Raw genomic sequence first — 27,437 nt, forward strand, 5'->3', positions numbered from 1 at the left:
GCAGCCCATGGCCGCCATGCCATAGCGATATCCGTTTTCCTCATGCGGTAACATGACCTACATTTACTTGTGGATACCTGGGGATTCAGGCAGTAAGAGGATATTCTTTTTCATCTGCTTGGTCTTTAGTGGTGTGAACAATATGCTGGTATGATGTGCGTCACTGTCTCCTCTGCTATAAGCTGTACTCACTATATGTCCATCCTGTTGCATCTCCGGTGGTATCCAAGAGACAGCAAGGACGTGACGAAAGTCGGTCTGTGGAAGAACTCATGCAGCGAAGAGCCACGCCGGAGGACGCGAACACATACCCCTGTTTGTTCAATAAACGACACGTGTGGTACACAAGAAGAGTATTCACCCAAAGAGAAAGGGTATTGTCTCTAAACTTGAATAATCTGATGGAAAGCCAGGGTTCTCAGGCTGAAAGACACAACAGACGAAGACAACAGCAGCCTCAAACTGCCTCATAACATGAACAGTTGGAGTATGGCGAATCTCGCCTTTGAAACGAATCCGGCCACAGTCTGGGCTTTTTCGGCGACTGCCATATTTCACCTGTTTGAATGATTTGACTGCTGCTCTGGTAGGTATACCATGCAGACCGAATTTCGACGGTGAGCTTGTTATGCAGATGATGGTGAGAAGCTGCCAAAATAACGCAGGGACGAAAAGACGCAGCGGCTATATCTATCGTGAACTGGTACCAACTACCCCTTGTCTACTCTCTGGTCAAATCAAGTGCCGCTGATTTGGCTGCATTTATGTCCAGGTACAAAAACTGGTAACACATGGATAAACCCGGCATACCTGCGAATTCGCCGGCACAGTAAGGTATTAACTGGTGGCAGAAGCACTTACCTGTGCTTTCAGAGATAATACGCCACGACAGTTTGTCTCTGCGGAAGAGAGAGGGTATACGTGACAAAGCGTCTGTCCACTCACAAGGCAGAAATAAGGGGTAAGAAACCATAACCTTGGTGGTACTGTTGAAAGAGTTTGTCGTTGCCAGCCTCACAGAAGTGGGCACCACGTCGATACCACTAACGCTCTGCGAGAATGTGCGTCCTGGGCCGACTTCTAAGGGAACTGTGCCGACATATGTCTGACAGCGTCTGAGGAAAAACTCCAGACAGCACAGCCGGCACCGGGATTCGAGCCCGGTATCTCCCAGTCTCGACGTGACATGGCCAGCACGCCAACCACTTAGCCACGCGTGCTGGTAACCACAACCTTGAAATGGTACCCCCTTATTTGGAAATGGGGCCAATGAAGTCCCAAGGTAGCCATGCGGGGTAGTTGGTACATATCCATTCGTGTTGGTCGAGGACAAAGAAGAGGTAGAAACTCAGGCTGAGCGGCTGGGCTCACAACTTTTGCTGTGCGGGAAAGATTACAGAAATGACTAAAAACGCTGCTCGCGATCAGAGCTCGGCAAAATTACTCATGAGCGCGATAACTCACGACGCGCACAATCACGATCGCCGATCGTATCGAGTGTGTGAGTCCCACTCGTTTTCACATAGCACCCCCAGCAGCAAAATGTACTGAAAGTCGAGTGTAATAGGGGTCGAGGGGTATGTGAAAGGCCTTGAACAGACTCTTGAAACTAAAGAACATTGATAAGACACATACCGTCCACCCCATATTGCACTCGACTATCAGTACATTGTGCTGCTCAGGATGACAGCACCTATGCGATAACCTGCTATCACGTTGACGTGGCAACGCGATTGTGATCGCACCCACGCAACAGCGAGATATCGTGTAGTACTTGCTTAGTGCACTCGTGCTGGGACGTCCGACAGCGGTACTAACTAGAGTCACTAAATAGGGAGCAGAGTAGCGACACTGACCTACGCAAGCGAGCGAGACCGCCATCTTGGGTCAGGCGTGGCTGCGTCGCCTAGCAATGAGACGCCAATCTCCCCCTTCACCGCCGGAGAACAGCACGCAGTCGAGCCAGCTCACAACCGAGGAAACCGGTTTTGGATGGAGGGGACTCAATATGGACGGCGCGTTCTTGGAAAGAGAAACCACGTGACAGGTTCGGCCTAACCGCGGACACCGAACGGCGGCTCCGGCGCGGAAAAGGAATGCGATACTCTGTACCCGTATTTAGTGACTCTAGTACTAACGGGAACCACTGTACGGCTCCGAACGAAATCGTTCCCTTCAACGCCATTATCGTGTGAGTCCGCACTCATCTTGTCGCCAGGTGGCTGTTTTTCGCTACATCGTTCTGACGTTGATGCTCAAAGCGCTACTACACATTCGCACTTGCTTTCGGGGCGTTTTGCACAAGGATATTTTTATTTCTATTTCATGACAGAGGCAAGAGTAAATGCTGTAAATGTGTGGCACATAGATGGGTACCTGTGCGTCTATGTTGTAACCGCACCTGCCACTTTGATTTGAAGTTTTTGACTAAGTGAGTTTGGGCTGGCATTCATGCGTATGCGCATTGATTTTGCCAAATCACTCATGTCACCCGTGTATTCAGTAATATCAGTTGCAGCGTGAGTATTTCGCCTACCACCCGTTGGTGGCCTTTGATGGCCATATTTTAAATTTGAAGACAGTCGGCGGGAAGTGCAGCAATAGTGTCCTATATGTACACTTCGAACACCCTGCTCTATAGCAGTCCCAATCCTCAACTTTCACGTTTGTTTGTTTTGCTACAAACGTAGCGAGGAACCTACAAGCTAAAGGCGGCATAGCTACCTGACACGGCCTGCAGCACCGTAGCACTACAATGTGGCAAACCTTATCGTTACATTTAAAGTTCGCGCGCTCCAAACCCGACGTGTAGGTTCGCGCAAGGGCTCGTGGCAAATCCCGAGCCGTGGCAGATAAGGGCGCGCGCTTCGTTATCAAACAAGAGTGGGCTGTGGGCGTGTGACAGGTGAGATACAGTGCTTGGTTACTCATTTCACTTCATTTGCTCTGTTCATTGTAGTTCAACATGAAGCCAGTGGAATTAAAATTGATTGATTTCATGCGATCATTCCGGTGATCGATGGTGGATAAATCATTTCCATCGACCGCGGTCGACGTTTATTGGTGCTGTTCACTAATTACCGAGAACCAGAAGCCACTGAAGCTGGCAAAGAGATATCTAATTGCTCAACACTGCTTTCCCCCTTTCGAGTACACGCTAGAGAGTTTTGCATTATGCACAAAATTTTAATTTCCTCGTCGCTCTCACGCTGCGTATTCGTGCAGCTATAACTGGCATCATGCATTAGGGCCTTAAAAAAAAAAGCGGAATATTTATTGTGTTCCCACTCCGTTTATCAAAATTCAGAACCGTATATGATTCATCCTCCATCAATCAGTTTAGTCGGGTCCCCTCTTTCCCCGTGCACCGTTATCTAGAAATTCTATCTCACATTGTAACAGACTTATCGAGGGACTGCTGATACACTGGTCTCCTAGGCTTTGAATCACATACGCTTCAGAGATTTGCCTCGTCGTTTTTTCTTTAATTTTTTTTGCAGAATAGCGAGTTTTAGTACATCGGAAGATTTCTACGAAAAACGATACCATACAGGAAGTTATCAAACCCAATCTTATCAACATGATGTCACTTCAAAGAAAGAAGGTGGTTGGTGTATCAGCCTTTCGGAACTGTTATCGTGAACACCTTCCCATGTACTAGAGCTCTCTACTAACTGGGCTGTGTAATAAAGGTTTACTTACACCCGCACGTATGGCGGTGTATAGCAAAGAGTCCTGAGGGCGTGCCCTTTTGTAATGCCTTGTGCTCTCGAAGACGACACCTACACCTACCCGTTTGCCCGACATAGCATTTGCAACAGGTTAGGGGAATGTTGTATACCACCCCTTCAATACATTGCGGGTATGTGTTGACGTGCTTGACCCTACATGTCCGCGCATAAGCTCTGTAGTTTATGAGGGGCCTTAAACACTACTGGTACACCAAATCTGCTGGCTACATTTTCTTTATATTGTGAGAGACACAATGTATGTATGTCAGTACGACTGGTCTTCCCTTTTTTCGCTCCTTAGTAGTACCTTCATTTTTCTTCTTTATAATTCCCTGATGCAGTCTTCCACCACTGCTACTATGAATTTTTCAGGGTAGCCAGAATTTGACAGCCTCTCAGTTTGCTGGGTAAAGCTATGGTGGACTTGGTGGTCGCAGGACCGCGCCAAGGCCGACCCGCTTGATGATTTTTGAATGTGCGGATGCAAAGGGCAGCCCCCCTTTCTTCGATCTGGGCTGGTACGTCCAGCACCAATGTGCATCGGACCTGCGCAGTTGAAGGTCAAGGAACTGTATACCTCCATTCCTTGGTTTCTGACCAATGAGGTCTATCCACGGGCAATAGGGCACAGAGGGAAGCTGGCGACCTGCGCAGACATGTGACCTTATACTTACACAGCGTATAGTCGTTTTTGATAACACCTGTGTACGCTACAGGGTGTACAAAGAGACAGTCGATTGTAAGTAAACATCTTTTGCGACTATAGGTACACGGGGAAATTTAAACAATACTTTTCTTCATTGATCTGATCTTTCTTCACCCAAATAGTAAGTAAGCATGAACACGTTTTAGTGCTAGGGCTGCGCCTGTATTCGGATTTTTCCAAGTGGACACGTAATGTGGACCGTAATGTATGTAGCTGCCGTTGCTTCTCATTGTTCCACATTACATACATCCCCCCTTTCCCCCATTCCTTGCTGCTGTCCTCTCTCCACCTGTCCACGTCTGTACGCCGCTCATAGCCACAGTTGTTTCGCGGCGTTAGCAGGGAATAAAAAAAAACATTACATACATACAGTATTCTACATCGTAAAAACCAGCGGCATGGTAGCCAAGGTCGTGCTGAAGACTGGGAGGTAGTGGGTTCGAATCCTACCACCGGCTGTGCTGTCTGAGGCTTTCCCTTGGTTTTCCGAAGACTCGCCAGACGAATGTCGGCACAGTTCCCTCTGAAGTCGGCCCAGGACGCATACCTAACCCCCTGTCCCCCACTCGTTCTTGCTGTGTCCTCTCTCCATCTATCCTAGCCACAGTTGCTTCGCGGCGCTACCACGGAATCAAAGAAAGAAAAAACGATAAACATCGCAAAGGCGAGAGCAAGAAAGGAAAACTACTGTAGCGAATATAGAGTTATACCGGGTGTCTCAGTTAAATCCCTGGGCCAAATAATTCGCGAACCGGTGCACCAATCGAAGAACTTTCTTTTTTACAAGTATCTGTCCGATACGCCCTACAACCTGCGCACCGTGTGAATGAGTTGGAGCCGCTACCCCTTTTGGGACCTTCACTGGACACCTTTTAGAGAAACATCTGCCACCGAAGCGGGTCATTTGTTGCAGTAATTAATTGGTTTCTGTTTACATATTTTTGTCGCGGCTGGTAGCGGCGAAGTGCAAAAGTTAGCGGTGACAGGTTGACTGACCTCTGACTCACGTTGTTGGAAGAATTATGTATGAAGGTCGCTTCAACAATCTCGCGTCCAAGCCTAGAATGGTGTCTTTGAAGAACAGAGGCATTGTGGCAGAGAGGAGTGCATGTAGAGCTCGAATTTTTGCCCTGTGTTGGAGAGGAGCCGAACATTTAGACATTGTGACGTTTGACAGGTATATTCTTCCCACCAGGATAGCGGGAGGGAGTATATGACTCCTCTTTTGCATTGAATAAACCTCTTTCGGTGATTAACTTGACATTCTTGATTGGTTCTTGGTCTATTTACAGCGGGGATCATTCCAGCCGGTTGAAAGGCACAGCGAAAAAGCAATTTCTACATGAAAGGATGACGCTACTATTCTCGCCCCACAGTACTGTCTAATAGACCCTGGCTCAACTGACGGTGTGGACGGCATAAGAGGACCGGGACGTCGACATTCACCTCGAGAAACTGCGGGTCCCATGTTGTCAGCTCTAGGTACGGTCGTCATTCATATTAGAGATAAGCCAAGGATTAGGTTGGATAGCAGCTGATCGAAAGCAGAGCTGCTGCGGCGCCACACATGTAGAAAGATGGGATCTCCTCGATGACGCGTTGCCATAGTACCGTTGCCATAGGCTCTTGCGACCTCAGAGCTGATAAAGGTGATTCTTTTGCCTCTGCTGTGGCGAGCACATTTCACTTTGCGCGAGAGACGCCAAGGCACAATTGCTCTGACCTGACTGAGGGGAGTTCTATTTCGTCGGACACCGTCGGTTACTGATCGAAGGAACCGCTAAGCGTTATTGCTGCGCTAGGGTACTGTAATTTGGTTGCGATCTTACTTTAATTACATTAAATTAATTGAATTTTACTTTAAATATTTTAGATTCTTTAGCATTGTAAATATGACTGCTTGTAGCTAAGATGTCGAACTCCCCAAGCAGATTTGATGACACGTAAACTATTGTTGTCTTCTTATCGAAGTTTAGGACGCATGATCACCTGATTGAAACGACAAGGTTCGCAAACGTCACACCAGTGAGGCAGTTAGGTGTGCCCTCAGTGTCGCCTCCTAACGAGCGCCAGCCAGTGTTGTGCGTAGCGGCGCAACTTGTAGTGGCACTACTGTAATCGCTACTTTTTTTAGTAACGGAGGTGTAACTCCGCTACATTTATTATTTGTAGCGGGAATGTAATTTCCGCTACAATTTTGAGTAGCGGAGCCGCCTTCGCTACCGCTTCTTTAGAGGGAGAAAATAAAATAAATTAGACGCTAGAGTACGTCCAGTGAACTCGCTGTCAGATCATCTCTTGTTCATCAGTTTATCTCTTGTTCAACAGGTGCCGCTTGCGTCGATTTCCGTCGTACGAATGTGTGTATGAATGAGCAAAAATGTAAGAGTGAAAGGAGGGTGAGTGAGAGTGAGTGGCTGGTTTGTCGTCCCTTCAGATGACGCACCCCGAAAGTCGCTGGAGAGGCGTGTTAGCTTAGCTCAATTAGTAGAGCCCTGGACCGGCAATCCAGAAGATGTGGGTTCGATCCCTACAGCTGGCTAACCTTTTCAGTGACTTTCATCTTTCATCGTAGATCATGTAAGCCCGACTCAAAGAAGTCGAGCCGCGGGCGTCGCTCAGCCCTGAATCTGGCTGGCGTATATGTGGCACATAATCATAGGCCATCGGTGAGAAAGTAGCGGAAGTGTAATTGCGCTACATTTTTCTGGTAGCGGTATTGCGGTACATTCGTAAATTTGTAGCGCCGCTAGTATCGCGCTGCTTTTAAATAGGGTAGCGATATTTCGCTACCTAAATTCAGTAGCGTGCACAACACTGGCGCCAGCGCATCGCGGGTCAATCCGAAACCGCTTTCCAAAATGCGCCTTCGTATTGCGCGTGCGCGAAAGGTCTTTCCTTTCACCCGTTCGCTTCTTCTCCCCCTCTGGCTTCGCTTCGATCTGTCGTCTGCGACGCCCGCGAGAGCGTCGTCCTTCACATCGGTGCTTCGTCATATGGCTACGCACCGTATTTTGCAAAATCACGTGTGCATCTGTCAAACGTCGTCTCGCCATCATACAGCCACGTTAAAGGTGGTGCAACCACTCCGGGAACCTCGTGAACACATCCAGTCACGACCGAAAAGGTACTGGTATGCATATGAGTTCTGCATTCCTCTCTCTGCGCGGTGGTGTGTGTGAATGGCTCCAATTTCTATAACGGTTTGGGTTTAGCGTTCGCACCCTCTACTTCTGGGTTTGAGGAAGACGTTGCGGGATTGGTGTCAGTTTTGCTGCGATCCCTCAGGCTGGGTATAGAGTGTGATCCATCGATATCCGTCAGAACCATGGTATACTGCTACCACCTCAGCAGCGATGCGTATGCTCACAGCTGAAGCATTCAAGGTCATACGCCAACCAGACGGTACAAATATTGTGCTTTTATGTGCCTGTATTTCTTTTCGTCACCAATTTATGCCACCAATGCTGGGATTTTCCCAGCAACCCCCCCTTCCCTCGCACCCTCCAAAGACCTCACCAATACACCACCCTAAAATACCCGGCTGAAAAGCAAACAAGCCCGAAAAGCTAACAGAACACGAGAGTCATGCACGCAGTTCACGTTTAATTTTCGAACAAAAATTGGAAGGCTATATGAGGCTCACCCGGTTCGTTTTGCTTGGGAAATATACACAGTTTATGACGAAGGCTTTTATTTCACAAAATATTTCGGATAAGCGGAATTTGCACTAGCAACGGCAAAAGGGCAAGGGTGCAGACCAGCTGGTACATGGTGAAAAAATTGAAACCCGAGAAAGGGAAAAAGGAGGGACGACACGACACGTTCTCGATTTTTTCGAGAACGTGTCGTGTCGTGTCGTCCCTCCTCTGTCCCTTTCTCGGGTTCCAATTTTTTCACTTTGCACTAGCAGTTATACGCGAGAATAAGAAAAAGATGCGAAATCGAGGACTTTCAAGGACCGTGGAAAATTCCAGGGTTTTTCCAGACCATGAAAACGGCATTTTCAAATTCCGGGGCATTCAATGGTTTCGGAAATCATGCACACACACACACACACCCCGCGGAATTCTAAAGCCACCCTGGCGTGAAAAATCCTGAACCTCTGCTCCAATACCTAGTAAAGGCTGTTTAATCGCCGTCATGTGGGACACCAGTCAATGCGCATCTACCCAGAAGTGAGCAAGTACATGCACGCAATCCTACAAGAAAGAATGAAAGAAAAAACAAAACAAAAAAGACAGGAGTAAATGCTGGGTGGCTACAGATAGTACCAGCAAGAGGACGTAAGGGTATCCGAACACAACACAAGCCTGGCGAGGTAGCCAGCGTGGTCGAATTGGTCAAGGCGCTCGACCGGTAATCGCGGAGAGATGCGTAGTGCGAATCCCGCCGCTGTTTGGCTTTTTCAATGACTGCCATATTTTCAATTAGCTATGCTATAGCTTGCTATGTGCAGTTCAAGATCAGGCGTCAGGTTACCTTCGTACAGAGTTTGGGAAATTACTTTTATTTTGTAATGCATTACCGTTAGTCATTAGTTTTCTAAAGTGATGCATTCATTAGTCATTACTTTTTCATCCTTTGTAACGTATTGCAAGCGCCATTACTTGAATCAATTAATGACATGCCTTTGGCATTACATTATCCCAGCTAGAAGTCTCTGATCCTTCGAAGCGCGTGCTGTAATGAGAAGTGATTCTACTTTTACTTCGTTACACATTACCGGCGATAGTTTCTCCACGCTACGTACGAATGATTTCGTTTCGTCTGAGGTGAGAGCAGTGCCCATAATATAAACGAGCAATCATTGATAAGATTAATTACAGCCTATAGAAAGATTTGATGTTCTTGGACTATGTCCTCCCCCTGGTGACAAGGGCGTCTAAGGGAAAACCAGCTTGGGGGATCTTCCTCGCCTGTACAGGCAGAATTCGTATCTGCTGGCTTTAGATAATAGTGAGTTTTAGTAGATAACGTACGCTGCAGTCACCTTTGCGTACCTAAGGGATAGCGTGGTGGTTCCGCGCGCTGTGAGAAGCCCACTTTATGCTTTGTGCATGTGCAGAACCACCAACCGTACCACTATCCGTACGCAAAGGCGATAGGCGTACGATGCACTAAAACCACCTAATGCCAAATATTTATGTAACCATGTAGTACCGTTACGCATTCACCCGGTAATGTACATCACGTTACAGTACTCGTTACTTCTCGGCAAAATGTAATGCATTAACATTACCAGGATACTAAAAGCTAGAGATGGGAGGAATCCACGAATCTTACGAATCCTTTCTTCAAAAAAAGAGTTAAAAAGCCGTGGAAAAACTCTTCCACCGAAAAGTGTTTCGAAGGAGAATTTCGATATCTTCGTTTAATGAAAACCAAATTAAAGAATAGCTCACTTTCAGGAGAAAACATACACATATACTCATTCTTAAGTGTAATTTATTTAACATGTTGTTCATCGACTACAAGAAATACATAAACTCTCGAGTCTGGATTCCTTCCATCAAAACGAAGAAGGAATCAAAGCAAAACCGTGTTGACTTTTAAACTTGTAATATCGGACCTTTATGTTGTGGTTTTGGCGCGCCCCGGGGGCCGCCGGTCACGCAGGCTTTCGGCGCGTCTCCGGGGCACAAATTTTACAAAGAAACAAACGAACGTCGTTGGTGGATTCAAAAGATTCGATTCGCCGTTTTTGGCACTGGGATTCGGATCCGCGAATCTCGAATCCGTGCCCAGGATTCGGGGATTCGAGAATTCGCGGATTCGATCGGCACATCCCTACTAAAAGCAATAAAAAACCATTCGTGCTAAGGTAACACGAAAGGACAAACACAAGAACAGGTCACTGAACAAACAAACAATTTTTGTTGGACAGACCCCGCCCCCCCCCCCCCCGCAAAAAAAAAAAAAAAAACATGGTTCAAGCCATGCATTCTAATTTGATTGGTTGATTATTTCATCGACTTTCAAACCCTAACACTTATCTAGACCCCCCCCCCCCTCTTTTCTCTTAATTCCGGCCATCGATAAGAAGGCCGTTGCTAAATTAGCGAATTATTCAGCCCGCGAATTTCATTCAATTCAATTCAATTCAACACTATTTCAGTTCGGGGGACGAGCGCGAACGGTGGCGCTACTCCCGCGGCGGCGGAGCGAACTGCGTACGTAGTGTGGATGCAACGCTGTTCGCCAGCTTGCCAACGCACGTTTAGTTGAGTTTCATAATGGTGTTCAGCGGAAAGACAGCCCCATGAATGTTGCCTGCCCTGAAGCGTGGCTAGGGAGAGTCAAATGAACATTCAATTCGTTATGAGTATGTTCCTGTTTAAATTTATGCGCGCTGTGCGCGTGTGATGAAGTGCTGTTACGGACGGACTTTGCCTTCCGGTTTCCCTATCGATGCCCACACCAGCGTACAGATGCGGATATTTTTGTGTACAAAAACAACCTTCTTATCGGCCTTGAGCGCCGTGTCACAATTATTTGTTTGTCGTGCTTTGTTACCGTCAGTGTATTATGTTTGATTACAATTATTTGGTGTGGTGCAGAATTACTCAGACCAATCCGGTTGCTCATGGGCACCGTAAAGTTTGAACTGAATTGGAAGATAAAAAGCGTGGCCTCATAGAATGAGTGTAACGTGTAACAATACATTTGAGGATCGTGGACATTAGCAGCTAGTACAGAGTTATTCAATACAGATGAACTTTCGAAATAATATGTGTGAACAGTTTTCACCCTTTTTCATTTGAACAAATAACGACAGGTCTGCAATTGTGTGAGGTGCAAACTTGATCGCCCCCTTTAGCACTACAATGAGTATCCTCGAGGAGCTCCATATTGCATACATTGAACGCTGTTATCAGTGATCATATGTGCTGCTATCTTGTGTGTGCCTAGTAGCTGCGTTCCGGACACCAGCAGGAACTTGTATGTATTCGTGTTTGTTTGTTTCATTAATATCATTATTGTTATATTGTACATTGTGATGTCCAAGTTCATGAACTACTCTACAGTGGAAACCATACAGCAGTGTAACACCTTTATTCCTACATAACTAGCTGGAGATATGTGACTCATGTGATACAAGTTTTCTTCAGGTGTAAGACCTAATCTGTATCCTGCGACAACGGCAAAGCCATACGAAGATCGACAGCACAATAAACGAAAAAATTGCCCAAAAACATATCTGACAGTGCAGCACAATGACGATTTCTCCTCTCAGGCCGACTTTTTGATGGAGGCTTGTCGAGCATTCGTGGGTAGATTTCTAGACGGCACAATATTTCGTTCCTGAAAACGACGTTTCGGATCCCGACGGGAAACCAAGAGCATCATATTGTTGCACTTTTCTGTCAACCAAGTAGTACCTTACCCTTTTATTTCATTCCGACGTACGTTTCGGCGAAATGCTCCGAACATGCCTCATAGTGCACCAATTTTTCTGGCGCTTTCTTTCCGTTTCGCAGCTTGATTATCAAGATAATCATAATATTATAAACTTTTCATGTTTCGGCTAGTTCCTGAAGTTCATTCCAAGTGTAGCTGATGACGATTTGCAATTAAAAACAGCGCAATACCGTATAAACACGACCAAACGCGGTCACTACTGCAGACGCGCATCCCGTTGTTTCCATACTACCGGTGGATCACGTGACTTTTAGAGCGCCCCCTGTAGGTCGCGCTCGCCGCCACAGATGGGACGATCCCAGAATTTCCCGAATCCGAAACCGAATCCAAGGAAGGTTCTGCGAATCCACGAATCTCGAATCTTTCGTAAAAAAGAGTGTAAACTGAAACCCAGGGGAACAAACTTCTACTGAAAAGTATTTTGATGCAGAACATGATATATTTGTTTAATGAAAAACAAACAAAATAATAGTTCACTTTCGGGAGAAAACATACCCATATACTTCGTCCTAAACGTAAATTTATTTAACATGCTGTTCATCGACTACAGGAAGGACATAAATTCTCGAGTCTGAATTGTTTCCATAAAACTAAGAAACAATCAAAAGCAAAACTATGCTACTGTAATGTAAGAGTTCCTACCTCATTCTTTCAGTCCAGAGCAATGTAAACAAGCAAACATTCGCCGGCCAATCAGGCTTTCGGCGTACTTCAAAAAAAAAAAAAAAAAAGAAAAGAAAAGAAAAAAGAAACAAACGAACGCGGTTGGTGGATTCCAAAGATTCGATTCGCTGTTTTGGGCGCTGGGATACGGATTCCCTAACCTCGAATCCCTGCCTACGATTCGGTTGGCACATCCCTAGTGCATACGCAGAATGCAACACCTGTACATTCATCACAGCTTGCATAAGTCTTGTGTGTGCCATGCATCAAGCAACGAAACAAAGGGGAAGCCCACAACTGTGATACTGGTTGTCGTCCTTGACTGTCATCATCAGATTTCAGTAGTGTTACAGGTGCACTATGCAAGAGTACGTGCGTGCTGACACGCGATAATGCCCCAAAATGTCGTATAAAACAGATCCCAAAGGCTTCTATAAAACAGAGGTGTAGATTTTGTACAGTGCAATCCCCATTAATTCGAACTCGAAGGAGACCGAAGATTTGTTCGAATAAAGGGAGCCGCTCCAGATCAGGGGCGTCGAAAGGTGGGGGCGGACGCCCCCTTCCCCTGAGTTTAGGCTCCAGAAGTTCTCCCCCCTGCCCCTGAACACTATGAGGGTACAGTCAGCAGGTACTGGGGGCTCGAGCCCCCCCTACCTGCCACGGACCGACCCATGCAAATCGTGCAAATCCGAGGAGAAAATAATATATGGGGGGACCAGTGTGACGATCGCGAAAGTTCTTGCAGGTCATAGCGTCTATCTAAGCAGCACTTCTGAATGGTTTTCAAAGTATGAGCTTTTCAAATTCCTTTAAATTGCGTGACACCGCCTGATTGGTCATGACAGTCTACATGTAATCGTATTGTGAACGCCCAAATCATTTTTTTTTCATCTGCATTTTGCGGTGTGCACAAGCATGTGTGTGTTGTCGCATCCAGGATCAGCGGGGGGGGGGGGGGGGGGGTTCGTGGCATTCCGTAGAGTCATCTGAACTGAACCACCACCGTCATCTGATTGCTTGGATGAGTCATTTCTGGTAAGCGCATCAATGGCTCCTATTTTTGTATTTGCCGCACTTCTCAGCCCCAAAACATGATGGAAAGTAATATTCTGGAATCAACAGATGAAGACAAAGCCTCAAGGTGCACATGAACAACTGAAATATATGGCAGTCGTCGAAAAAGCCCGCCGCTGTCTGGCTTTTTCAACGACTGCCATATTTTCAAAAGAACCATGCACCGTACTGCTCTCCTATACGTTGGTTGCTTGGTTGGTTAAGGGGCAGAGAAGGTTAGCCATATGGGTATATAGAGATGTTAGGTCAGGTTAGGTTAGGGCTCGCCCATGCCCTGCTGTAAAGAGCTCCCGACGCCCCTGCTCCAGATGAAGCAGCGCATGCTGGCTGCAGACGCGTCGTTTGTGCTCACGCGATGCCCAAATTATAAGATTCCAATTTATTTTCCGAAATTTGCAGGAAAGCATCAAAACATCCGAGGGCAGAAAATAATCTGTTATACGCGCTTGCATTCGCTTCTTCAGCAGCTGCTCTCAACATCGTCTGCGTATTGAACCCAAGCCAACCGCGTAGCACGGAACGCGAAAATATCAACTGTCACTGTTTTAACCTTGTTCAACTACCAACTGTCATCTACGCCTTTGCATTGGATGTGTACTCAACAGGAAAGGTGTTGATCCCATTGAAAGAGCAAGGCTTACTCGCAACGCTCTGTGCCAGTTGCGTTTGCGCACACCGTTACCGTTGTCGTTCCTTGCTCTGCTTCCCTCCGCCACAAGTATCGTATTGATAAGTAATGGTTTTATAATGAGTAAACTATGAGTAAACTATCACTCTTACACGCCAGTAACGCCGGCCGGTGCGTAGCCGGGCGCGGCCTGGCAATACGCGTTCGAATAAACCGGCGCGCAAATTCACGTGTTCGGATTACCGGACGCTTTGTCTCGTTCAACCAGACATGATTTTGACGGGACACGAGCGTCAGTTCGAATTATCCCGAAGTTCGAACTAACGAGATTTCGAATTAGCGGCATTTCGTGTTAGTGGGATTTCGAATTAACAGGATTGCACTGCATTTGTGTAGAGATTGGGACAAAAGTTTACGGAACACCGGGGTGTCGCATTTCTCCACTGGGGCGATCTCCTAGCAGCGTACAGGAGCAGACACACATACTGTAGGATAGACACTATGGCTGGTCACCCGTTTCTTATTCCATCTCTCCCTGATAAGTAGCGGGGGTCCGCTCATATGAAGAAATATGCTAGTGTCGTGTTCCGTAAACTTTTGTCCAAAGCTGTGTGCGCTGTATCTCGCGCACTTATGATGGACACCAAGAACCAAATGTTGACGGGCTATGCACGGCTCTGTGAACGTGTCAGTGTGAGCAAAATGTTTTCCTTTCACAGTGGCAAGTACAAGCAGAATGACTGTCCTCACTGCTATGGTGGATATCTGGCTTGACAGGAGTATTTGCTCAAATCCAAGTATGTCTGCCCATATATTTTAACTATATCCTAACTATATTGACTCATGCTCACGTATTAGAAATGCAGTCTCAAAAGTTCCAAAAATTTCTTTACAGCAGCCAAAGCCTCCGCTGTTCAGTCTATTGAATGCATCCTGTCCACGCTCTGTTTGGTTCGGCAGCATGACATAGAGATGCCAGGTTTCCATGTCTTTCTCTATGCAGCACCGTCACTCAAGTATGTTTCGTTTTTAATCCGTAATATGGTCTAAATGGTAATGATGAAAAGAGAATGTGTTTATCTCACTGGTAGACGATCCTGCGTCGTGAACATTTACTCATCTGGTTTCACGACCATAACTGTAGAAGATGGCAGTAACGATTCACCCCTCACAAATCAGGTACCCATGATGTAATGACTTCAATGTCACGGATTATATGCAACAAAGTTTTCCTTGTTTGTTTCGGATTAAGGTGATGGAAGAAATGAAGCAGAAGTTGAAGAAGACCCTGCAGTCACGGATGGAAAAGTAAGGGTTCTTTGTGATCAGAAGGTTTTGACAAGGACCGCTGCTTTGTCATACATCTGGGACGATATTGTTGCATGTGTCCCCAACAGGCAGATATGTTGCTGCATTGAGACTAAAGGTACATCACATGGAGCAAAACATAAGGATTAGAGCATTTCTCTTTCTAAAGATCACATGCTCATTTATGGTAACCATACACCCCACACAGCATGCCATACGAGTTGATGTTTGATCTGCATGTGTACTGCAATCATGCCAGACAAGTGCCTTCATCATATCAATATATATCTCGAGCTGACTGCTGTTATATTAGTTGGGTTTTGGCAGTCTCGATTAGTGTTCATGCTCTGAAAAGAGAAATATGGGCAGGTGCCTTCATTCTATAGCACCTATAGGTAGACCGTGCCAGCTTTGGTAGCCCTGTAGAAGTGGAGTGTGTTTGAGGAATGTGTGGTTGTGCTCTTCTTCTTCTTCTGTACCAGGTCTGAGCAGTGTTGTGAGGCCAGGCCGTAAGTGTCAAACTAAGAACCGATCACAAATTAAAACTCCTCTTTTTAAGGCTCTTCCTTCTCCTCCTTTATCATCCTCCTCTCCTTTACTGGTTTATCTGCCTGCAGTGGGTGAAAGAGCTTGCGTGAATCTTTCCACAATGGTAATGCATACCTGCTTGTGGAAAGGCAGGGGAACAGGGAATGGTACTGGGAGCAGGAACATGTGAGCAAAGTATAATTCTTGCTACAAATAAAAATGGCACAAAAAAAAAAAAACGACAAACAAACCAACCAAAAACACTGTTTGAGTTTGGCATCACAAGAAGCCAATCTCAGCTCGCAATGTAATCATGTCAACAAAATATTTTCTAGAAGCTTGCACACATAAGTGGTGGCCTTTCATTGCATAGCTGCCATATTCTAGCAAGAGGGCAGTGGCAACGCGATGTAGATGAAGAAAGCCTGCTCAACTTCCGCTAACTCCTTTGGCACATGGGCATACGAAGTCGTGATGTCATCTGCCTCTGCCAATCAGTGCAGACAATTTCAAACACAGGCCTTCTGTGGCTACATGTGGCCTTACCCATGTAGCTATATGACAGCTCACCTTCATAGCTTCCAGACAATGGCCATTATTGGTGAACTCTTAGTGTCTGCGTCACATCATCTAACCGATCAGGCTTTGTTTACTGTAGGTGGTGTTGTCGTGGCCATAATGCACAAGGCCAACATTTGCCACATATTGGAACCATTTTTATTCTATTTCAATCGAAAGGTCTTGAATTGAACTCCAAAATTTCCCAAGTCAACCTAACATTTTTTGTGCCGAAATGCGTGGCGTGCTAAATGTAACCTCCTTTTGTCGCATTCTGGCGCTCAAACTAGAGCAGACAAAAAAGAGTCGGAGCCAAGGACTCATTTCCACGGGTTTTCGGCAAATTTATTTCAGCAGTTGTTGTTGCGTTACGTGTCTTATCAGGTGCTATACTGTGTAAAATGACGATGAGGAACCCATTTCCACAAAGAAAATGTTAGGTTGACTTGGAATATTTTTGGAGTTCAATTCAAGAAATTAAATTACCATTAATTGGTAAATATGTGTCAAATGTTCCTGGCAGAAAAAAAAATCCCTTGACTGCATGTCTCTCCGTTGCCTATGTTATTTAGCATGAATTTCTATCCTGGTTTGTGGACCAGCCTGTACATTGTAGTTTCTATTGCTCACAAATCACAAACAAATGTAACAGATCAATCCTGTTCACTTTGTTTTGGTGTCGAGTTGACGACACCTTCAATTCCGCGAGGAGAAATGTTTGCACTTCAGTGTGCTTACAGTAATACCACAAAGACAGCGTGCCTTCCCCATCATAGATCAGGGCGTAAAACAGTCTACCATTCCCTGGGTGTGAATGCTAACTCCTCTTTTCTTATTATTCGTAGGGCTTTACTTTGTTAGCTTTTATGCTTCTGTTCCCGCAGATAGCCTTAGATGCTTTTGCACCATTAAACTTCAACTCATCATCATCATGTCCTGGCAGCTTGCATGCACTTGGTACAGTGCAAAGTGGTGCTTACCTGTCTTTGCCTTTAATTGTCAGTGCCTATTGCACGTTCATTCGTTATTTTTTCGTACTCTTTTAAGAATGAAGGACAGCTTTGTGCATTATCCTTGAAAGTATAGGTCACTCTACAAAAGAATAAGGTGCAGTATGCACGGTAGCATGGTGGTATATTTAGTAAATTTAATCATTGAAGTGTTTCACTTCATCTGCTATGATACAAGTACATAATTAGGAAAAGAAAACAGTGCTAATTAAGGCATCACACACCTGAATGGCTTACTTTGCGGAAGTGCTTTGCCGATCAGTGCTCCCCTGCATATTCAATATCATTTCTTGCGGTGTGAGTACCTTGCAACCAACATATATGCCAGACTTGCAAGCATCTAGAAGTTTGATTACCCATTCGTCTACATTTAGTATTAGTGGCCCATGCGGGCACATTTAATTCCTCTGCGGAGCACAGTGCTGTAAGACTATTCACTGCAGCGTGGACAGGAAAGGTTGAAACTGGTTGAAGACTTCCATCATAATCTTTTGCCACCCTAATAAAATGCACTCAGTTTCACTGCCCATTTCACAAGTTTCACAAAACAGTTTCTGAAGCCCATCAAATATGTGCTACTTGTATATAATAAATTACATGTGTGTCTGCACATTGGAAATATAATCACACTAACTGTTGCTGTGCAAACGTAGTTCTCATACCAAGACACTTTCAATCATCCAAGTTTGAACACAGGAATTACAGCTTTTCTGGGCTACTCATGAATTCGTACTGTCCTGACCAAACACATAATGCAAGTCATCCGTACTCTCTATACGTTTTCGTCTTTTGCTGGGATTTAGCTGCGCAAGATGTTTGCACGAACCCCGCTAACTGAAAGCCCCTGGCCAGTGGTCTATTCGTATTGCACAAAGAGTGGAGAACTTTCTGTAATAGTGGCACGTTCATGTTTGTTTGTGAATGCAGGATTCCTCTGATAAAGCGTGGTGCTCCAGTGCCAAACTACTACACGACGTCGGACGAGCGCATTCTGGAGTACGACTTTGACAAGATAGTATTTGAAAGTGACTCCAAGTACCAGCATGTCAAGATTCTTCACTCGCCTACACTTGGAAATTGTTTGCTCCTTGACGATATGCAAAGTGGGTAGCTTTCAGCCTTGGTTGGACATTGCAGCATTCGCTTCTATGACTCAGTGCACAAACATTGTAGGTTTCCCGTGCGCTTACTAATCATTCTCTTTGTTGCCTGAACTTACCAGATTTGGCCGAAAAAGATATAAACTACACTCATGGCCTGATGAATTACAAGCAGATATGCTACAAGGATAAGGAAATACTTATCCTCGGTGGCGGTGATGGGGGCCTCCTGCATGAACTTCTTAAAGAGAAGCCCAAGCATGTCACAATGGTGGACATATCCTTTCCAGACTAACTGCTAATTTCTTTTCTATCACCTGGTAATCTGGTGTGCTGGGAAATTGCGAGACTCACTTTGAAAAAATTGTTTTGCCTGGAAGTGGCATTTTTAAAGAAGAACACCCATTGTTGACAATAACCCTTTACTTTGATGATGATGAGCTTGCTGTAATTTGCTGAAACTATAAAGATGAGCCTGCAGGAAGACCTGCAGTGTTCAGACAGGCGAGCGGTGCTTTCAGGGGAGGGCACTGGCGAATGATGAACCAAGCAGTTTCATCATAGTGATAGGGCAAGAGCCTCGATAATTTAAAGATGTAGATGCTGTAAGTGTTGCCTTGAAATGTTACTAGTGTGGGCAATGAAGCAGGATGTGTTCCAGGTTTTCCAGGTCACCGCAGTGACAACAGCCTGGATAGTCAACTTCGAGGCCGTATCAACTTTTCCCGTGAAGTGTGTGACAATGATCGCGTGCACGCTGATGGACGTAGTGCCGAGCTATCTCCTTTTCACGTAACAGGAAAGCTACGAGCAAAGAAGGGCTCTGACGGGTATTCAATGAAGATGAGACAACCGTGGAAGACCGGAAGGCTGTAAAGCACAGTCACCAGCACTGTGAAGTGCAAGGTGGGAGACCGGCCTCAGTGGCTGAGTCGGTAGCGTGTTCGCCTTCTGTTCCCGAGATCGCAGGTTCGAACCCGGCCGAGGACGCCAGCAACTTGGTGGCAGGATACAAGTTGCTTAGACACGCCGTCTTCTGCGAGGGGCGTTATATACGGGGTGCCACGTGGTGAGCTTTCATCGCATGTTAAAGAACCCTCAGGTGGGCAAAAGCAGTCCACAGACCGACCGCTGTGGCATCGCTCGTGATCTCAGTTGTCTCAAGACGTAAACTCCCAATTATTATTATGCAGGATGGGAGCGCTTCACGGTGCTGGATGTGCCCATTGAAGGTCTCAGTTGATGACCATGAATTTCACAGATCCAAGCCTCTTGATACAAACCCATAAAGGGAAATTAGTCATGGCCTTACATGTGAATGTAAGACACATTGTTGGACAAATGTTGGACACATTTTCTGGGGAGAGATCCATCCCAACCTGCGTGACATGTTTGTGGATGTTATTTGATGCCAGTTCTGAGCAGCGCTGAATGGACAGATCATGATTTGTCTACTGTCCAAAGTGCAACATCATTTGCATGCACAAAGAATGCAGCTCTTTAAGGAATCATCGATTTTCAGCCAGCCATAATCATGTTAAACAATGTCAGACTGAGAACGATCCTTCGGGGAGCATTATGCATGGAAATTGGGCACGGGATCTGTGTTTGCTCTTGGTACAGTATTCAGTTTTCAGCAGTATTCAGCATTTCATATTATGTATCACACTTGCTGTTTCAGATTGTATTTCATGTCATGATATGCATAGATCAGCACCTCCTTTATGCACAGCATGAGTACAGATTTTTTATCTGGAAACACAGTTATACTCTCATGTTATGTTAGTAAATGTCACAGGCTATGACTGTGAGTAGGTGTGTAATGAAGTTTATACACCAACGAGAATACAGTCTCACCATTTTTTTTGTATGTAACACGCAAATGTTGACTAGAACTTATTGAACAGTATTTCAAAAAGTTGTTTTGCTGTTCTTCTACCTTAACGTAGACATTTACATTGATGAAATGGTGATCAGTGCATGTCGAGACCACCTAAGGGGAGCCTGTGGAGATGTTTTAGACAGCATGGTGGGAAAAAATTATGAGGTGAGTTACCCGTCCTTCCTAATTGTTATCTGTGCAAGCCTGAAAGGCAGTGTGCAACATACAGAGCGAGGTGTCATAAAGCTGCACCCACATAAAGAAGGTTTATAATGAATGAGAGAGAGAGAGAAACAAGATTGTGAAATTAAACATTTTATAGCTTGCTGGTCACAAGCAAAAGGTGCTTCCTTCTGCACATTGTGTTGTTGTATACCATAACCTTTGTGAGAAAAATGAATGGTGTTTGGCGTTGCCTCTCTGCTGTCTAGCTTCTTCCTCATGTTTTCCTCCTCTTCCACAGATCATTATCGATGACTGTATGAATAAGATGAAAGATTATATAGAAGAAGGAAGGCTGTTTGACATAGTCTTCAACGACCTGACGGATTTCCCAATCAGCTCGGAACCTCAAGCTATCACAGGTATCACAAGAGATTTCCATGTTCTGTTGCTTTTCACCAAAAGCCTCATTACAGTTCATGGTTCTGATAATTTCTGCATGGTATTAAAGGTGGACACTGGGACTTTGTGAGAAAGATAGTCAACATGAGTATGAAAGTGCTGAGACAAAATGGCCGCCTGCTCAATCATGTAAGTCTTTGAAAACATATTTTTTGCATGATATACAACATATATACCACCTGTTTTGTGGGGAAAATGCAAAAGACTTTGGGAACGAAGGAGCACGAGACACGGAGAAGCAAACAAACACGACATGCCCCACTAATCGGCAATCTGAACACATGCTGAACCTTTGTTCACTTCCAGGCAATAGGTGTAAGTTGCCCATCCTCACTCGAAACATATGAGAAGCTGTTGAAGAGTCTTCCAGTCAACGTTGAGTTCACTAAGCACTCTGACCATGTACCTTCTTTTATGGAAGAGTATCCTTTCTGTGCTTTTGGCCATTTATGCATGAACCCTATCGACGCAGCTTCCCACAGAGACCACCACAAATCTTCTGCTTTCAGAGAGCCGGAAGCGGGTGGGCGTACAGTTAGGAGCAAATCAGGATCTTACAGGTTGTCTTATTACCACCACTAGTGGGAGGATCAAAACCAGGTTAAAAAAATGCCGCGACAAATTAGAGTAAGAAAAAATTCCTTGATGACGAGTCAGTGAATGCATGATGTCAGTGTTGTTCTAGTATCCGGCCAAGATTACACTCAAAATTTCTATGAGATTTTATCTTGTAGATTTTATATGTCTGGTTCGGAGAGATCGATCTCCGTTGATCGTGTGGATCATCACCAGCAGGTGTGCTGTTCCTTCTCAGCCATTGCATATTAGTTATAACCTTCAAAAAAAAAAAAAAAAAAAAAAGACAGGGACAACACACTGTAACTCAACATAAGAGTTCATCGTGTTTCCTGCCAACAAGCCCACATTCCACTGTTAGTATGTAAAATTTGGATTGTTGAACCAAGTAATGGCAAAAAATGTCTCCTCAGTACTTATTAGAGCCTTGCAGTCTAGGGTTAAACACAGTAAGACCTATCTTAACCCTACTCCCCTGATTTGCATGATCGCAACTTCGGGTAAAAACTAGAAAAGCCCAGAGAACCAAACTCCACAAATGTGCAGATTCAGCCAACCATACAGGTACTGGAGAACACTAAATACTTCTTACTCAGCGCTGCCGCTCGGCATCTCGACAGATTATCTAACATTGCCAATACCTTGATCCAAGGGGAAAATGTTTGATAATAAACACTATTATGATGGGGGAGTGCAGGTAAATTACAGACAAACACTATCTATCAAGACTGCTTCAGTGCAACCCTACTATAGAATGCGCACCAGAGTGATAGGGTATTTACTGCCTAATTTATGGTATTCAAGCTTTACTGTTCAGCCACCTTTCCAGAGAAAACATTAGTTCAGCTGCCACAACCTTTTCCTTAACCCTCTCATTAGATGGGTATTTTATGAAATCCGAAAGCTGGAATGATGAACATGTAGGTTTAGCACCAGTACCTTATTTATATCAATGCCTGGCAGCCAAGTTCAGTCCTTAGTGTATTGCTCGTCTTTGTCATTGGCTGGCCTGTTGCACTGCCAGCTGTTCACAGTGTTCCATGTGTTTTTCTTTCTTGAAAGGCTTTCCGTAGAATAGGTGACAATACTTACAGTGCATTCTCCTGCTGCTCAACAGTTGTCTCTCAACCACAGTATTACAGTATCCAATGTAGTTTTATTAAAATATGTGTATTTCAATTAGAGTTCATACTTTTATTAATTAATAGCTTTAATAGAAACACCCCAATCGTCATCACCAAAATAAAGTTGTTGTATTATAATAGTTTGTTTTCCCAGAGAATGCTCCCCTTCATTTTATTCTAGTCTTACTAAGCCTTGCGCAAAGTGAAGTGAAGTGAAGAGTAAGGTAACGTGTGCAGACATGGAAGACATTGCACCTGGGTACCGAGCTGTTCTATATTATAATGACAGGGTCCCTTGCAGCTGTTCTGAAAATCTGCATGTGGTCCTTCGTTTGTGTTACTTCTCATCCTAAGGATGAATGTAAGTTATGGGTCTGCATGACCTGTTTTACCAGTGGTTTACGAAATAGGTTTGTGTATCCGTCTCACGCATAGAAAATGGCAACATCGTCACTGGTCAAATCACGTCACAGGTCATGTCTGTTTTATTTCTTATTTTATGAGCATGTGTGTGTAAGTAGAAATGATTGTGAATATTATTAATTAGTGACCATGTTATGGAACAACTTTTAATAAAACACATTGTTCTGATCGATTCTTTTTACTTCTGCAGGTGCAATTTCAAACGCAATAACAAGTGCATTCCTTTTGCCTGCACTCCTTACACCCAGCATAGGAAGGCAGCACACTTGCATTCCCTTCAGAGTGTGCAAACTGCACTTTCACATCATGGTGCAAATTGCTCTGTCTCTGCACCATCGACCGTGTAGGTGCAAGGGCGTGAAAGACAGAGACACAGATAATCAAAGTATCAATACAAGGGGTCGTCCCGTCGCTTTAACTTAAAGCTCAGGACAATGTGACCTCCGGCTGTTTTACTTCCATGTGTGGTCAGGCTTGTTGATACATAAACGCTAGCTAGTGAACCCGAGGTTGCTTACAGCTCTGGTACAGGCAAGGCAGGTCTCGTTCCAAATGACACTCACTTTTTATCTCAACAGCCATGCAGTCATGTTCGTAGTTGTGCCAGCTGCCGTTCAATCTCGTCATCTGTGGGTAACCTCGCTTTTGAAGTGCTCCCTAGGGGATCAGCTCGTGCAGAAGGTGCTTCAGCCAGCTGAAGTAGAAATGGCAGTTTGAAATATGTCACTGTGCAGAGCACACTGCGGATCAGAGTGTTGAACATCCAACCTACCTTCCCAGAAAGCTCAATACCAATCTCATCGAGGACTTGAGTAACAACTGCATCCTGTTCCTCTTCATCCCCGGATTCGTCCAAGATGGAATTTAAAGTTTCGTCCACTACAAATTCGAGAAATCGATATGTGCGTTATTACTATACAGAAAATGAGCACATCAATCTGAGAAGCTATTAGTTTTTTAAGCTCGCATCCTGTGCTACCAAACAGATGGAGTAGTTGCAAGTGGGATAGACAATTTCTAATTTTACAAGGTTTAGGGCCAGCGGACCTCAAAGCTATGCACTGAGTCTGCTATTGCTGACTGCTGTAATCAAACCTCAGTGTTTTGCACTAATATGCACTATGGGTATTCTCGAAAATAGTGTGGAATATCAAAACAGGCTCATGTCGCTCTCACGTGCAGCAACAGTCTGCGCGAGCATGTCGTCTGCAAACGGCCCAAAACAATTGAAATAAAAATGTTTTTTTTTTTCACAATACCATTTATTTGTACTTACTAAACTTGCAATATGCTTATGAAAAATGATTATTTTGCAATTTGTTCTTTTTTTGCAAGTCTGTTAGCGATAGCAGCACTGTGAGGGACTTGAGCAGTATGTGGGAGAGGCCATTGCTTGCATTTCGGGTCCTCTAGTCGCATGCAGCTACAGCTATAAACGTTCAGAGCCTAGCAGTGCACACGTCCTTCTTACCCATTTCTTCAGTCATGCCCATCTTCATGCTCTGCTTTTCAAATTCTTGCATGTTCTTCATTAGTTGCTCTGGCTTCAACTGTTTGTTCACTGTACCCATAGTCTGGAAGAGTGGAGGACTAGCATATTACTACAGCGTTACAAAAATTTGTCTTGGGACAAATTGTAAATATGCTCAGTCAACCTTGATGCACTATGATCAGAGAATTCATCAAATCTGACGTGATCATCTGATGATCGGAGAGTTGAACTGAGCCAGGACTGATGCAGAAAGTAAACATTAGTTATTGATAAAAGTGATAAATTATTGCATGCATGGACTATGTACTACGATGCCTCCTGAGATTTGTAATAGTAGCTATTACTTTGTGATGTTCAATGCATTTTGACCAAGCTGATTATTGTCCACTTGAGGAAACCAATAAAGCCACTATGTACTATTCTAGAACAAATTAAGAACTGTGCTGCAGACATGTTAAGAGCTTTCTCCTGTTGGCCGGAAACCAGTGTTATGTGATGTAGCCTAGTCCCCCCAACTATCGTCACAGGATATAACCTCTCCAATACCAACCTTAAAGGGGTGGTCGCCTTCATCACCATCGATTCCGAAACTATGGTGGCACTTTATTCCCCACTGTTCACTGACCGTGGTAGAGGAAATCTCACGCGAATTACTGGCATAGTTTCTGTGCAACTAGATTAAGTACAGTGCAAGAGCAGACGTCGGACATTGAGAGTATGGCAGAATTCCCTCTCTGGAAAAACGAGAAAATGTCACACTGTAATAGATAGACCAATGATGGCACGCCTTTGAGAAAGGCAACGGTGGTTTAAAGATGCCATCATGCAGGACTTGGCCTTGTGATAACACGCACAAGTTCTTCTTAGTTAGCACCTCTTAGTTCTTCATAACTTTCGTACGAATAAATTTTGAACATTTCTAGAAATGTAACGGTGATGACCCTCTATGTTCGCCATGGAAAGCAAAGGGAGCCTGCCCAGGATTGGCGGACAGGCATCACGTGATGTTGCAGTACTACGTAATGCATTTGAGACAGGTTACTAATTACGTACTATCAAACCTGTTCTGAAGAATAAGAGCAACTCGACAGAAATTCGGTTTGAACTTTTGTAACCTGTAAGAATATCTGCGTGTTCTCTATCATCTGTTGGCATATATCTCTGTGCACGTTGTCCGCTTCTCTGTCACTACCCACAGTCCCGGCGTGAGTAGAAGGACAAGATGATGAAAGCTATGAAAGTCGCTTGGTATCGCTGCTCTGTGCAAAACCTCAGATCCAGGCGATTTCTATGTGTGCCTGGTTTACAATCTAGTGTTCCGGGATTCACCAACCGTGCACATTCGACGACGAAGTGCACGTTGCCACTGGTCACGAACCGCCAGATGGCTAACCTAGTTGCTTGCGTTCTCAATGGACGGTGAGCGAGTCGCCTCAGGGTATGCCGCGTCTTGGAGTCCGCAAATTTTGCTTGGCACAGCAAGCTTTGAAATTAGATTACTAAAAGAATTCTCAATGTACAGCAGAGTTATTGTGCATCTGAGGCGTCCAAGCTACAAGGATTCAGAAAAACACGCCGTTTCTATATGCTTACCATTCACTTTACAGGTCCCTTTACGGTAAACAGCGGACAAACCCATTGATTGTTCAACTCTTAGTCTCTGACAGCTAATAGGCTTACCTTAGCTGTAGTTGCCATGGCACCTGCCAGTTTGGAGCTTGCGTGCATCGTCTACATGTACGAAATGCCAGCGAGTTTATGCAATAGTACTCATCTGTGTCACCTCTTTCACTTACTTTACATTGCGCACCTACTGCTTGAACCTTAGACGATGCAGTGTATGTTCGTGCTTTCTGCTTGCGGCACTGGACTAGTTGTTTTGCTAAGATGGTGCATAGCTGGAATACGCAAAAACTCTATTTTGCTGCAAAGGTACGGAAACACTTACGATAACAAACGAAACAATAAAAACAGAAAATTAATGCGATGCACGTCAGACGACTTACGTTCTTGTCACCCTGCTTTGCTGCCTTTTTAATATCGAGTTCCTGTGGGCGTGCATGTGAAGGCATCAAAACATTAGGCGACACACATGTTATAATTTCTTACCAGTTGTTTCTCTTGCTTTTCCAGTCCTCGACGATCCCGTTCAATGTCCCTCTGTGTTTTCCTCAGATCTCTGTTTTGTTGCCGCATTTGTTCTACAACGAAAAACGTATCACAATTCACAATCCTGCTCCGCGTACGCGCTATCTGATGATGCATAGTTTTGTTCCACTGATTAGTCAGATGAACGAAGTAAATACAGCTTGCTTGACGCTCTTGTCTCAGGGACACATGAACCACATGAACGACAAAGTTCGCCTACCAGCCGGTGTTGGCTTCTTTCCAAAGATGTCCATCTCTGCAATTAACTATCACACAGTGGAATTTTAGCAGGAGTAACGAAAGTAGAAAACAAATCATGCATCAGCGTCCCGTGAGTCAGCTGAATGAATCGGCTGAATCAGCCGTGATCACATGACTACCACTGCCCATTGCTGCCACTATATACGCTTCCTTGTACGCTCTCCAGCAATCCTGTA

At 44.8% G+C, this 27,437-nt stretch overlaps 2 protein-coding genes across 5 annotated transcripts; one reads left to right on the forward strand and one right to left on the reverse strand.

Annotated features, from left to right (window-relative positions):
- The first annotated feature begins 2,806 nt into the window (after positions 1–2,806).
- Positions 2,807–23,515, forward strand: LOC135400815 (spermine synthase-like). Of its 3 annotated transcripts, none has more exons than XM_064632745.1 (12): positions 2,807–2,905; positions 14,947–15,024; positions 15,123–15,243; positions 15,319–15,406; positions 15,480–15,535; positions 18,559–18,734; positions 18,854–19,006; positions 20,687–20,778; positions 21,077–21,197; positions 21,287–21,366; positions 21,544–21,659; positions 22,693–23,515. In XM_064632745.1, the coding sequence occupies exons 2-12, from the start codon at positions 14,964–14,966 to the stop codon at positions 22,724–22,726; spliced, it is 1,098 nt and encodes a 365-aa protein (XP_064488815.1). In that variant the 5' UTR covers positions 2,807–2,905; positions 14,947–14,963; the 3' UTR covers positions 22,727–23,515. The 3 variants fall into 3 exon arrangements, with proteins under 3 accessions (XP_064488815.1, XP_064488813.1, XP_064488814.1); XM_064632743.1 differs by lacking the exon at positions 2,807–2,905 and adding an exon at positions 5,732–5,919; XM_064632744.1 differs by lacking the exon at positions 2,807–2,905 and adding an exon at positions 7,379–7,564.
- On the reverse strand, positions 15,529–27,392 carry LOC135400818 (charged multivesicular body protein 2b-like). Of its 2 annotated transcripts, none has more exons than XM_064632748.1 (9): positions 27,221–27,392; positions 26,962–27,053; positions 26,859–26,900; positions 26,649–26,750; positions 26,533–26,583; positions 24,832–24,934; positions 24,133–24,239; positions 23,924–24,054; positions 15,529–16,146 (listed from the first exon to the last, which is right to left on the reverse strand). In XM_064632748.1, exons 1-8 carry the CDS (start codon positions 27,252–27,254, stop codon positions 23,947–23,949), a joined length of 639 nt encoding a protein of 212 aa, XP_064488818.1. In that variant the 5' UTR covers positions 27,255–27,392; the 3' UTR covers positions 15,529–16,146; positions 23,924–23,946. The 2 variants fall into 2 exon arrangements, with proteins under 2 accessions (XP_064488818.1, XP_064488817.1); XM_064632747.1 differs by lacking the exon at positions 15,529–16,146 and adding an exon at positions 20,908–21,090.
- Between the last annotated feature and the right edge of the window lie 45 nt (positions 27,393–27,437).

The sequence above is a fragment of the Ornithodoros turicata genome, chromosome 7, assembly GCF_037126465.1.
Source record: "Ornithodoros turicata isolate Travis chromosome 7, ASM3712646v1, whole genome shotgun sequence".
Taxonomy (NCBI): Eukaryota; Metazoa; Arthropoda; class Arachnida; order Ixodida; family Argasidae; genus Ornithodoros; species Ornithodoros turicata.